Raw genomic sequence first — 14,483 nt, forward strand, 5'->3', positions numbered from 1 at the left:
GATAATCACTCATAAAAATCAGACAAACATTTAAAAAACCAATATAAGAATTCCAGCTGCTCGAGTATTTTCCTTCTTGGATTTTGAAAAATACGACCTTAAAGTGCCATTCTCTGGCTTTGATATCTAACAAGCACACTGCGTAGAATCTAGAATAGTTATCCTAGAATGAGTGCGTCAATCAATCAGGATAGCAAACAGGCTGGAGATGGAAGTAGAGTGACCCCCAATCAGCTAAAATGGTAGATCTGTGGAACCACTTCTGTACAAGGTTGTGATGCAAACCCCAACCTGCCTTTCTTCTGACACTCATTCAACTATTTCCTTCCTCCCCCTCACCTGCTCACTTGATCATGTGTGCGCTCGCTCTCTCTCTCACGTTACCTCCCAATGTCTCTTATAGAAGGATAGAAAACAACACGACTCCATTTTTCAGAATCAGTAATTACAGTCCAACTTCACAGGCTGTATGAACTCCAGTGAAATGAGCATTAACTCTCACACTTAGTATGTAACGATACACGCAGAGCTACCCAAAACAAGTGTCCTCTTTACAAAGGACCCCTTTAAATGAAAAGATAAAACTTAATTTAAAAATAAAGTTATTCAAAGGAATCTGGGTGGCTCAATCAGTTAAGCATCTACCTTCAACTCAAGTCACGATCCCAGGGTCCTGGAGTTGAGCTCCAAGTCCCCCACGTCATACTCCCTGCTCAGCAGGGAGTCTGCTTGTCTCTCTCCCTCTGCTCCTCCCCCCAGCTGGGGCTGTCTCACTTGCTTTCTCTCTCAAAAACATAAATAAAATCTTTGAAAAAAAATAAAATTATTCAAGACAATGAAGGGCTAAGCTGTAGACTGGGAGAAAATATTTGCAAATATGTATCTGATAAGGGGCTATTATCCAAGATATATAAAGAACTCTTAAAAACTCAACGGTAAGTTGAGAAAACGAATAACCCAAGTAAACAAAGAGAGCGAAAAGCCTGAGCAGACACATCACTAAAAAAGATATACAGATGGAGGAGGAGGGGCAGGATGGCCAAAGAGTAGGGTCCCCAAATCACCTGTCCCCACCAAATTACCTAGAAAACCTTCAAATCATCCGGAAAATCTACAAATTCGGCCTGAGGTTTAAAGAGAGAACAGCTGAAACGCTACAGTGGGAAGAGTTCGTGCTTCTATCAGGTAGGAAGACGGGGGAAAAAGAAGGAAACAAAAGGCCTCCGAGGGGGAGGGGCCCCGCGAGGAGCCGGGCTGAGGCCGGGGCGAGTGTCCCCAGGACAGGAGAGCCCCGTCCCGGAGGAGCAGGAGCTGCACCAACCTTCCCGGGGGAAAGGGGCTCGCAGGGAGGTGGAGCAGGACCCAGGAGGGCGGGGATGCCCTCAGCTCCCGGGGATAGTAACAGACACGTGCGCCCCGGGGAGTGCGCCGAGCTCCCTAAGGGCTGCAGCGCGCACGGCGGGACCTGGAGCAGCTCGGGGGGGGGGGGGGGCGGCTCCGCGGAGGGGGCTGCGGGCCGGGAGCGCGAATCCAACCGCGCAGGCCCAGGAGCACAGGGCACCCGGGACACAGCCCAGGATCTGGCCTCCCCCCAGGACAGGCAGAGGCCGGGAGGGCCCAGGACAGCGAGGACGCTCCTGCCCCGAGCTGAGCAGATCAGTGGCCCCGCCCCAGAGCCTCCAGGCCCTGCAGACCGAGAGATCCGGAGCTACTGCGGGAGCTGACTCCAGGGCTCCAGAGCTGGCCCCGCCACTGGGCTGTTCCTCCTGCGGCCTCACGGGGTAAACAACCCCCACTGAGCCCTGCACCAGGCAAGGGGCAGAGCAGCTCCCCCACGTGCTCACACCTGAAAATCAGCACAACAGGCCCCTTCCCCAGAAGACCAGCTAGACGGACAAGTTCCAGGGGAGTCAAGGGACTTAAAGTACACAGAATCAGAAGATACTCCCCTGTGGTTCTTTTTTTCTTTTCTTTTCTTTTTTTTTTTTTGTTGTTTTGTTTTGTTTTGCTTTTTGATTTGTTTCCTTCCCCCACCCCTTTTTTTCCTTTCTTTTTCTTTCTTTTTCTTTTTTTTTCTTCCTTTTTTTTCCTCTTTTTCTTTCCTTCTTTCTCTCCTCTCTTTTTCTCCTTTTCCCAATACAACTTGCTTTTGGCCACTCTGCACAGAGCAAAATGACTAGAAGGAAAACCTCACCTCAAAAGAAAGAATCAGAAACAGTCCTCTCTCCCCCAGAGTTACAAAATCTGGATTACAATTCAATGTCAGAAAGCCAATTCAGAAGCACTATTATACAGCTACTGGTGGCTCTAGAAAAAAGCATAAAGGACTCAAGAGACTTCATGACTGCAGAATTTAGAGCTAATCAGGCAGAAATTAAAAATCAATTGAATGAGATGCAATCCAAACTAGAAGTCCTAACGACGAGGGTTAACGAGGTGGAAGAACCAGTGAGTGACATAGAAGACAAGTTGATAGCAAAGAGGGAAACTGAGGAAAAAAGAGACAAACAAAAGACCATGAAGATAGAATAAGGGAAATAAACGACAGCCTGAGGAAGAAAAACCTACGTTTGATTGGGGTTTCCGAGGGCGCCGAAAGGGCCAGAGGGCCAGAAGATGTATTTGAACAAATCCTAGCTGAAAACTTTCCTAATCTGGGAAGGGAAACAGGCATTCAGATCCAGGAACTAGAGAGATCCCCCCCTAAAATCAATAAAAACCATTCAACACCTCGACATTTAATAGTGAAGCTTGCAAATTCCAAAGATAAAGAGAAGATCCTTAAAGCAGCAAGAGACAAGAAATCCCTGACTTTTATGGGGAGGAGTATTAGGATAACAGCAGACCTCTCCACAGAGACCTGGCAGGCCAGAAAGGGCTGGCAGGATATATTCAGGGTCCTAAATGAGAAGAACATGCAACCAAGAATACTTTATCCAGCAAGGCTCTCATTCAAAATGGAAGGAGAGATAAAGAGCTTCCAAGACAGGCAGCAACTGAAAGAATATATGACCTCCAAACCAGCTCTGCAAGAAATTTTAAGGGGGACTCTTAAAATCCCCCTTTAAGAAGAAGTTCAGTGGAACATTCCACAAAAACAAGGACTGAATAGATATCATGATGACACTAAACTCATATCTCTCAATAGTAACTCTGAATGTGAACGGGCTTAATGACCCCATCAAAAGGCGCAGGGTTTCAGACTGGATAAAAAAGCAGGACCCATCTATTTGCTGTCTACAAGAGACTCATTTTAGACAGAAGGACACCTACAGCCTGAAAATAAAAGGTTGGAGAACCATTTACCATTCGAATGGTCCTCAAAAGAAAGCAGGGGTAGCCATCCTTATATCAGATAAACTAAAATTTACCCCGAAGACTGTAGTGAGAGATGAAGAGGGACACTATATCATACTTAAAGGCTCTATCCAACAAGAGGACTTAACAATCCTCAATATATATGCCCCGAATGTGGGAGCTGCCATATATATAAATCAATTATTAACCAAAGTGAAGAAATACTTAGATAATAATACACTTATACTTGGTGACTTCAATCTAGCTCTTTCTATACTCGATAGGTCTTCTAAGCACAACATCTCCAAAGAAATGAGAGCTTTAAATGATACACTGGACCAGATGGATTTCACGGATATCTACAGAACTTTACATCCAAACTCAACTGAATACACATTCTTCTCAAGTGCACATGGAACTTTCTCCAGAATAGACCACATACTGGGTCACAAATCGGGTCTGAACCGATACCAAAAGATTGGGATCGTCCCCTGCATATTCTCAGACCATAATGCCTTGAAATTAGAACTAAATCACAACAAGAAGTTTGGAAGGACCTCAAACACGTGGAGGTTAAGGACCATCCTGCTAAAAGATGAAAGGGTCAACCAGGAAATTAAGGAAGAATTAAAAAGATTCATGGAAACTAATGAGAATGAAGATACAACCGTTCAAAATCTTTGGGATGCAGCAAAAGCAGTCCTAAGGGGGAAATACATCGCAATACAAGCATCCATTCAAAAACTGGAGAGAACTCAAATACAAAAGCTAACCTTACACATAAAGGAGCTAGAGAAAAAACAGCAAATAGATCCTACACCCAGGAGAAGAAGAGAAGTTAATAAAGATTCGAGCAGAACTCAACGAAATCGAGACCAGAAGAACTGTGGAACAGATCAACAGAACCAGGAGTTGGTTCTTTGAAAGAATTAATAAGATAGATAAACCATTAGCTAGCCTTATTAAAAAGAAGAGAGAGAAGACTCAAATTAATAAAATCATGAATGAGAAAGGAGAGATCACTACCAACACCAAGGAAATACAAACGATTTTAAAAACATATTATGAACAGCTATACGCCAATAAATTAGGCAATCCAGAAGAAATGGACGCATTCCTGGAAAGCCACAAACTACCAAAACTGGAACAGGAAGAAATAGAAAACCTGAACAGGCCAATAACCAGGGAGGAAATTGAAGCAGTCATCAAAAACCTCCCAAGACACAAGAGTTCAGGGCCAGATGGCTTCCCAGGGGAATTTTATCAAACGTTTAAAGAAGAAACCATACCTATTCTACTAAAGCTGTTTGGAAAGATAGAAAGAGATGGAGTACTTCCAAATTCGTTCTATGAGGCCAGCATCACCTAATTCCAAAACCAGACAAAGACCCCACCAAAAAGGAGAATTACAGACCAATATCCCTGATGAACATGGATGCAAAAATTCTCAACAAGACACTGGCCAATAGGATCCAACAGTACATTAAGAAAATTATTCACCATGACCAAATAGGATTTATCCCCGGGACACAAGGCTGGTTCAACACCCGTAAAACAATCAATGTGATTCATCATATCAGCAAGAGAAAAACCAAGAACCATATGATCCTCTCATTAGATGCAGAGAAAGCATTTGACAAAATACGGCATCCATTTCTGATCAAAACTCTTCAGAGTGTAGGGATAGAGGGAACATTCCTCAACATCTTAAAAGCCATCTACGAAAAGCCCACAGCAAATATCATTCTCAATGGGGAAGCACTGGGAGCCTTTCCCCTAAGATCAGGAACAAGACAGGGATGTCCACTCTCACCACTGCTATTCAACATAGTACTGGAAGTCCTAGCCTCAGCAATCAGACAACAAAAAGACATTAAAGGCATTCAAATTGGCAAAGAAGAAGTCAAACTCTCCCTCTTCGCCGATGACATGATACTCTACATAGAAAACCCAAAAGTCTCCACCCCAAGATTGCTAGAACTCATACAGCAATTCGGTAGTGTGGCAGGATACAAAATCAATGCCCAGAAATCAATGGCATTTCTATACACTAACAATGAGACTGAAGAAAGAGAAATTAAGGAGTCAATCCCATTTACAATTGCACCCAAAAGCATAAGATACCTAGGAATAAACCTAACCAAAGATGTAAAGGATCTATATCCTCAAAACTACGGAACACTTCTGAAAGAAACTGAGGAAGACACAAAGAGATGGAAAAATATTCCATGCTCATGGATTGGCAGAATTAATATTGTAAAAATGTCAATGTTACCCAGGGCAATATACACGTTTAATGCAATCCCTATCAAAATACCATGGACTTTCTTCAGAGAGTTAGAACAAATTATTTTAAGATTTGTGTGGAATCAGAAAAGACCCCGAATAGCCAGGGGAATTTTAAAAAAGAAAACCATATCTGAGGGCCTCACAATGCCAGATTTCAGGTTGTACTACAAAGCTGTGGTGATCAAGACAGTGTGGTACTGGCACAAAAACAGACACATAGATCAATGGAACAGAATAGAGAACCCAGAAGTGGACCCTGAACTTTATGGTCAACTAATATTCGATAAAGGAGGAAAGACTATCCATTGGAAGAAAGACAGTCTCTTCAATAAATGGTGCTGGGAAAATTGGACATCCACATGCAGAAGAATGAAACTAGACCACTCTCTTTCACCATACACAAAGATAAACTCAAAATGGATGAAAGATCTAAATGTGAGACAAGATTCCATCAAAATCCTAGAGAAGAACACAGGCAACACCCTTTTTGAACTCGGCCATAGTAACTTCTTGCAAGATACATCCACGAAGGCAAAAGAAACAAAAGCAAAAATGAACTATTGGGACTTCATCAAGATAAGAAACTTTTGCACAGCAAAGGATACAGTCAACAAAACTCAAAGACAACCTACAGAATGGGAGAAGATATTTGCAAATGACATATCAGATAAAGGGCTAGTTTCCAAGATCTATAAAGAACTTATCAAACTCAACACCAAAGAAACAAACAATCCAATCATGAAATGGGCAAAAGACATGAACAGAAATCTCACAGAGGAAGACATAGACATGGCCAACATGCACATGAGAAAATGCTCTGCATCCCTGGCCATCAGGGAAATACAAATCAAAACCAAAATGAGATACCACCTCACACCCGTGAGAATGGGGCAAATTAACAAGGCAGGAAACCACAAATGTTGGAGAGGATGCGGAGAAAAGGGAACCCTCTTACACTGTTGGTGGGAATGGGAACTGGTGCAGCCACTCTGGAAAACTGTGTGGAGGTTCCTCAAAGAGTTAAAAATATACCTGCCCTATGACCCAGCAATTGCACTGTTGGGGATTTACCCCAAAGATACAGATGCAATGAAACGCCGGGACACCTGCACCCTGATGTTTATAGCAGCAATGGCCACGATAGCCAAACTGTGGAAGGAGCCTCGGTGTCCAACGAAAGATGAATGGATAAAGAAGATGTGGTTTATGTATACAATGGAATATTACTCAGCCATTAGAAACGACAAATACCCACCATTTGCTTCAACGTGGATGGAACTGGAGGGTATTATGCTGAGTGAAGTAAGTCAGTCGGAGAAGGACAAACATTCTATGTTCTCATTCATGTGGGGAATATAAATAATAGTGAAAGGGAATAAAAGGGAAAGGAGAAAAAATGAGTGGGAAATATCAGAAAGGGAGACATAACGTAAAGACTGCTAACTCTGGGAAACGAACTAGGGGTGGTAGAAGGGGAGGAGGGCGGGGGGTGGGAGTGATTGGGTGACGGGCACTGGGGGTTATTCTGTATGTTGGTAAATTGAACACCAATAATAAAAATAAAAAATAAAAAAATAAGAAGATATACAGATGACAAGCAGGTACATGAAAAATGTTCCACCGCTTATGTCTTCAGGGAAATACAGATTAAAGCAGGAATGAGGTATTATCTTCACATCTATTAGATCATCTTCACATCTATTAGAAGAATTAGGTATCATCTTCACATCTATTAGAAGGACCCAAATCCAAAATGCTGAAAACACCAAATGCCGATGAGGTTGTGGATCAACAGAAACTCTCAGGCACTGCTAGTGGGGATGCAGAATGGTACAGCCATGTAGGAAGAAGTGTGGCAGTTTCTCGCAGAGCTAACCATACTCCTACCATATAATCCAGCAATCACGCTCCTTAGTATCTACCTAAAGGAGTTGGGAACTTAGGTCCGGACAAAACCCGCACACAGTGTTGAAGCAGCTTTATTCCTAACTGCCAAAACTTCAGAAGCAACCAAGATGTCCTTCAGTAGGTGAATGGATAAAGAACCTGTGGCGCATCCAGATAATGGCATATTATTCAGCACTAAAAAGAAGTGTACTATCAAGTCCTAAAAAGACAGGGAGGAACCTTATATGTATACTACTAAGTGAAAGAAGCCTGTCTGAAAAGTTGTAGGATTCCAACTCTAGGACATTTTGGAAAAGGCAAAACTATGGAGACGGCAGAAGGATGAGTGGTTGCCAGGGGAGTAGGGAGAGGGAGGGATGAACAGGTGGAGCACAGAGGATTTTCAAGGCAGGGAGATGGCTCTGCTGGAGAACCAGAGCAGTGGATACGTGTCAGGATACATCTGTCAAAACCCACAGAATGTAGAGCACCAACATGGAGGCCTGATGCAGAACCAGGGCCTTGGGCGAGTATGACGTACCAGCATAGGCTCGATTGTGACAGATGTACCACTCTGGTGGGGATGTTGACAATGGGGGAGGGTGTGGGTGGGAAACAGGGCCAGACAGTCTACGGGAACTGTCTGTACTTCCAATTTCACTGTGAACTGAAAACTACTTTAAATATACTTGATTAATTTAAAAAAGGGGCGGGGGGGAAAGACTGGTAAAATCCAACTAAGGCCCACAGTTTAGTTAATACCAAAGCCAATTTCCTAGTTTTGATAACAACACTATGGTTAAAGATGATGCTATTATGAAGGGAAGATGGGGGAACAGCACCTGGAAATCCGACGGACTACATACGAGTTTAGAATTATTTTAAAATAGGGGCACCTGTGTGGCCAGTGCTTAAGCATCTATCTGCCTTTGGCTCAGGGCGTGATCCCAGGGTCCTGGGATGAGTCCTGCATTGGGTTCCCCACAGGGAGCCTGCTTCTCCCATTGCCTATGTCACTGCCTTTTTCTCTGTGTCTCTCATGAATAATTAAATAAAATCTGTAAGAAAAAAAGAATTATGTTAGAATAAAGATGTTGCAAGTGAAATAAAGCCACCATTGATTAATGTGTAGGGGGACTACCACTGAGTCACCCAGCCCCATAATTGAGAACAGTTCTATCAACAGAGTTGTGGGGTCACAGGAGCCCAACAGAGAGAGAAAACTGTAAGGTGAGTGAGTCCCTCCTGCAATCACACTGCCTCACTGAGCAGCGTGTGGGATTATTTATTTGAGAGAAAGCAAAGAGCTGAACAGCCAGGGGGAGGGAACAAGCCCATTTGGTGGGGAGATCCCTGGCTCAGCGGCAGCTCTTCTGGTGCATCTTCTCTGGCACTTGCTCAAGATTGATAGCGTTGTTTCCGCCCTCGGGAATGCATTTTAATTACGGCTGCAAGAGGCACATATAACACCTTCACTGCTTGTGAATTCTCAGTGGTTTGATGGGCTTCACCCCATGCTTTATAGTCCTTTCAATTTTAGGATGACTTGAAAATGTTTTTGGCATGACGATGTCCATCGCAGAGTCACTTGTAACAGCAAAACCCACAAAGGACCAAACTGTCCAATTATGAGGGAATGGGTAATTAAACTATGATACTCATCCTAAAGCAGCCATTAGAATTAGTTTTACAGTAAGTATATTTTCATGAAATGGGAAAAATGCCCAGGGAGTGATGATTTAAAAAAGGGGGGGGGGGGGGGCGATATTTATAATGTTCAAATCAGGCAGGCTCTCCAGCCCTGCCTTTGACTGGGAGGTTATTCTAACTCAAAAGTGAAGTATTCTTGGCAAACCATCTGGCCACTCATTTAAGCTACATTCTTTAATAGGAGCTTTATCGGTGGTAAAGCTGATGTTTTAATCTCCACCCAAAAATGCTCATTTACAGTATGACCTCAATTAGGCCTAAAAAAATAACATACCCAAAAATTCTGCAGACAAAGGGAATGAAAAGCACTTTTCAAATCTTACATGGTAAACACATATTAATTTTATCTTTAAAATAAATATATAAATAACAACATGTAATTTTAAAAGGCAATACAAGAGTTTGCCCTTATTACAGTGTTTCCTGACACAAATTATATATTGCAAATTATGTATCCACATCTAGAAAAGCAAACTGGTTTCCTCTTGCAGGCCAACTGCAGTAGTTAGTAGTGTCTGTGTGAAGATTTTGATGCTTTGTGTAGGATTAGTGAAACAGGAGAGGCTTGGTTTCTTAGGAATGTTCGCCATTGGTATGCAGAGGGAGCCTGGAAGCATGCAGACTATGGATTTTCAGGTTTTGGTGAGAATTTTCTACCACGGAGTAGATGTGAAAGGAAGAAAACAGAGTGGGGGAATGCAGTGGGTGGAATAATGTCCCTGCAAAACACGACTTGAGATCTAGAAGCTCATGTGGCAAAAAGAAGTTACGACTACAAGTGGAACTGAGGTTGTTCATCAACCGACCTTGAGGTAAGGACGTTCTCCTGGGGCATCCAATGGGCTCACAGGTGAAATCACCAGGGTCCTCCCAGGTGAAAGACGGAAGGGAAGCAGAGGGGAGAGAGGTGGGATGGTACGTTGCTGGCTTGGAGGATGGAAGACTGAGGCCAAAAGCCAAGGAATGTCGGTGGCCTCCAGAACCCAGAAAAGGACAAGGATGCATTTTCTCCCAGAGCCTCCAGAAGGAATACAGCCCTGCCATCACCTTGCCTTTAGATCAGTGAGACCCATGCTGGAATGCTCTACTATTCAATAGCTTGTGTAGTTTCAAGCTATAAGTTGGAGATAGCAGAGCAGTAAACAGAAAACTGACAGAGCTGTGTGATGGCAGGAAATGGTTGAGAGCTACATGCGAAGGTGACAGCCCCAAATCCACTTCCTATGCACACAAGCCAAAGATTCCACAGATCTGAGCCGGAGAACAATGAGGATTTCGGGGCAGAGAGACTGTTCGGGTATGGCTGGGGAAGGAAGACGTCCTGTGCTGACAACCCAGGATGAAAAGTGTAGCTCCAATTCTGGGATGGGAGGACAATAAAGAACCCGGCCAGGTCCTACTTGCCCATCTATGAAGTGAGAGCTGCCTCGGCTTTCTGTTCTCTTAGCACCTACTGTGCTAGTCTACGGAAACCTAGGGTCCCCCAAAGGAGCACATCTGTGGCTGCGAAATGCAAGATAAAGCTCTTCATTTTGATCACGTACAAAGTCTGTGTGGCACTCAAGAAGCTCCCTGCTAAGACACTGTCACTGCCATGAGGTGACAGGCCAGTCCTGCCTAAGAAACCTCAGAAGAGCTTGCTGATGGGAGAGTCCTCATCCCCTCCAAAGTGGTGACAGCACAGGTTGGTCAGCATGGTAACAGGTCCAGCCAGGAAGCCTACTAGGGGACTGGGTACCTAACTCTGAGGTTCGGGTCCATGTGTCAGATACAGATGACAGTGTCCACTGTGGGGGAGGGGAGCACTGACAGGAGTGAAGTTCCTGGCACAGTACAGACATACGGCAGGTGATCAATAACTTCCAACCATGAGTGTGGTGCCCCACAGCCCCTCCCACATTCTATGTTCTCCAGGATTCAGCAGTGGACACAATTTCAACAAACACTCTAGAGCATCATGCCTTCCGTTTTCCTGTGTGGATGCAGCAGCAGCAGCAGCAGCAATCTGAAGGACTGAGTTGCCAGCACCAGGCAGGCATTTTTATCAAACAAATTCACAGGACCACGCACAGGTCTTACTGTCGAAGACCGCAGCAGAAGCGGCCACCAGGTGCATATTTAGCATCTAAATTCGGGGGATCTCAGTTACAGCTATGACACGAATACAGACAGCCACCATCTCCCGGGCCCCTGCAATGTGCCGGGCACTGCCAAGGACGCCCCATAACCACCACCTCCAGCTCTCCAGCTGGGCGTCATGCCTCTTGTACCAGGGGACTGACCCGAGGCAGTCCGGGACCCAAAGGCCCACCCCCTCATCCTCAGTGCTCACATCCTCTCCTCTAAATCCCTCCAGGTTTTAAGAGTAAGAGCAGGCCTTTTCTCTAGCCTGCACGCTCTTACATGTGCCCCCCCTGCACCTGGTTTCCAAATCACAGAGAAGCTGTGCATGCTACTTCTGGAAGGAGAGAGCACGCCATGAAGTGAGTTATACCTTGGACTCCATGCAGCCTACCTAAGGGGATCCGGGAGTGAGGGGAACACCCCCCCCCCCAAATAAGACACCTTCATTTGGACAAGCAAGATTCTTCCACCGCAAACCTGCACACCACGTGCCGAGCCCTCTCACCTTGAAGGAGGCGTGCTGCTCCATGTGCCGCAGCAGCTGGGGCTTCTGGGCCGCTGTGTAGTCACACACCGTGCACTTAAACTGCTTCCCTGGAAAGAAGGGAGGAGAAGGTGAGTGTCACATGAGGCTAATGGCTCCTATGTGTGAATGAAGTGCCAGGCACAGAGCCAGGTGTGCAATGATGCCGGATGGGAGTGCACAGCCCCTGGGGGAGCAGCCTATACACGCAGACACCTGTTGACTACAGGTGGCAGCAGAAGGGGGGCTTGCAGTAGAGGGAGAAGAACAACCAGCTCTGCCTGGGAAGCCCCAGGAGCAGCGATGCTGGAGCAGGTGCCTACAGAGAGTCAGGGTGTGTCCAGCTGCCTGGAGGAAAGAGAACATGTGGGGAGCACAGAGGTGTGGATCCCAGTGCTCAGGAGATGGGAGCTGGGTCTTCCTTCCAGGACCCCAAGCATGTGGTCTCAGGGAGGGACAAGCACTGGCCCTGGAGCAGCTGCCAGGGCATCAAGGGCAACCAAGAGTGTTGCGCTGTCCCGAGAGCCAGGAGAAGGCAAAATGCCACTCAGCAAGGCAGCAAGATCTGTGCTGGGACCGCCTAACCCAGGCAGGAGCGTGCAAGGCCGACGTGAGGGGATGTGAGAACAGAGCTACATAGAAATGGAACACACTGCTCTTTTAAGAGGATTCACGTGTTAGTGACATGTGAACATTCGTTGATGGGATGAACGGGCCCACGATGTATTTGTTAAAACAAATTAATGGACATACGGGCATGCTACATTTTTCACTCCCTGGTTAGCACAAGTGAAACCATGACATGCAATAGCACAAATATCGATCAAATATAAATCTGCCCGACTTCTGCTAGCTGTCGACTGTTCACCAAGCAGTTTCTAAGGGGTGCGAGCCTCTCGGGGAAACAGGGGCACAGCCACTGCACGTGGCACCACAGAAAACACTGGCTCCTCCCAGGGGCTTGGTACATCCTGCCTTCTCGGGCTGGGTGAGAGCCGTCTCCCTCTGCAGCCTGCAGCCTCCCTCCCTGTATCCTCTCAAACCTGATGAAAACTGGCTGATGGCACCTGTCACCAGAAACCTGCTCTCACCAAGGAAACCAGTGAGCTCCATGAGGCCCAGCTGATGGTGGATCTCTGTCGGCATTCTTCTGGACGATGCTGCATACGGCTCTGCTAATAGGCCGGTATCTAGTGTCCGTGAGGCATCCTCTCCCATCCATTTCTTCCATACGCCGGCATTCCACAATGCTCTGCTCATAGTCCCATTCTTCTCCTTCTAGATGCATCCTTGCATAGAACCTTCCCCTGGGGATTTCTGTAAACCTTTAATGCCAAAATCTATACCTTCTACTCTTACTTCTTCCTTCTTCTACATCCGCTACCATTCCCTGATCTTGAGATCTGAGTATCCAACCATCTGCTTGGCCTCTGATCCAAATGTGCTGACCTGGACTTACTGTCTTTCCCATCAAATGGGTCCCAGCTCCAGCCTTCCCAGTTCTTTACCCACCCGATCATGAAGTCAGAGACTTGACAGCCTCCTCAGCATCTCCATGACTCCAACTGTACTCATCTCAGATTCTCAGCACCTGATTTCACCTCCTAAATATTTCTCTATTTCTCTGTTTCAACATCTCCCCACTGGTTTAGGCCCTCCTGACTTCTTTCCTGGATAAGGATGAAAGCCTGTAAACTGACTTCCTTGACTTCAGGTAACCCTCCCATCCATCTGCCATCCATCCATCCACTAACCAGCCATCCACTCACCTACCCACCCTCTCTCTTTCCTTCCCTCGGTCCATCATCCATCATCCATCCATGTGGATGCCCCAGCCTCCATCCAGATGATCTGACACATAAACTCTCCCACAGCCCTTCCTGCACACCCACCAAGGACTCCAACCACAGAACAGAGATGAAGTTCCAGACCATGGAACAGAAAGCCCTACAGAACCAAACCAACTCCCCCCCCCCCCCCACCTGACCCTTCTTCTCTGACTTCTGGTTTGCCTTCCCCTCTGTATGTGAGGCTCTGTGACACAAAAATCTTCAGTTCTGGCCTTTGCCAAGCCTTTGCTAATACTTTCCAGACCTGGGGCGCAATGCCTCTCAGCATTTGGCCATTCTTCACCGTAACTCACAATTCAAGCTGAATGACATCTCTGACAACTGGGCTAGGAGTCAGCCCCCGTCATGCTCCCAGAGACCCTCTCCATGTGCTCTGTCCATGCCCACCTGTGCAGCATTGCCACCTGTCCACAAGCCTGGGGCTGCCCTGGCTGCCCACAAGGACTGTGTCTTATTCAGCCTCGCACCCCCAGCGCCTGAGTGCAGGGCGCACACTGGACACATTCTATACATTTTACTAAACTGAACTGGGCAAAGAACAGAAAGGAAATTCTATATGTCATTTTTTAAAGATTTTATTTATTTATTTGACAGAGCGAGCAGGGGCAGAGGGAGAGGGAGAAGCAGGCTCCCTGCTGAGCAGAGAGCCTGACGTGGGGCTCTGGAATCACAACCTGAGCTGAAGGCAAATGCTTCACCAACTGAGACACCCAGGCACTCCTAAAATTCTGTGTATCTTACATGAATAACACTTTCAATAGTAATAGCAAAAGAGAAATAATAGTATAAATACATTAATACAA

General features: G+C 45.8%; 1 protein-coding gene across 7 annotated transcripts in view; it reads right to left on the bottom strand.

Annotated features, from left to right (window-relative positions):
* The window catches only part of ZFAT (zinc finger and AT-hook domain containing), a 190,268-nt gene that overhangs the window by 63,531 nt on the left and 112,254 nt on the right, over positions 1-14,483 (bottom strand). For 6 of the 7 annotated variants that reach the window (XM_038555582.1, XM_038555584.1, XM_038555581.1 and 3 more), the window contains one exon: positions 11,813-11,901. The exons of the other annotated variant lie outside the window; for it this stretch is intronic. In XM_038555582.1, the coding sequence (XP_038411510.1) occupies positions 11,813-11,901 (89 nt within the window). The remainder of the gene's footprint in view (positions 1-11,812; positions 11,902-14,483) is intronic. 7 annotated transcript variants of the gene reach the window in all.

Source organism: Canis lupus, chromosome 13 (genome assembly GCF_011100685.1).
Source record: "Canis lupus familiaris isolate Mischka breed German Shepherd chromosome 13, alternate assembly UU_Cfam_GSD_1.0, whole genome shotgun sequence".
Classification (NCBI taxonomy): domain Eukaryota; kingdom Metazoa; phylum Chordata; class Mammalia; order Carnivora; family Canidae; genus Canis; species Canis lupus.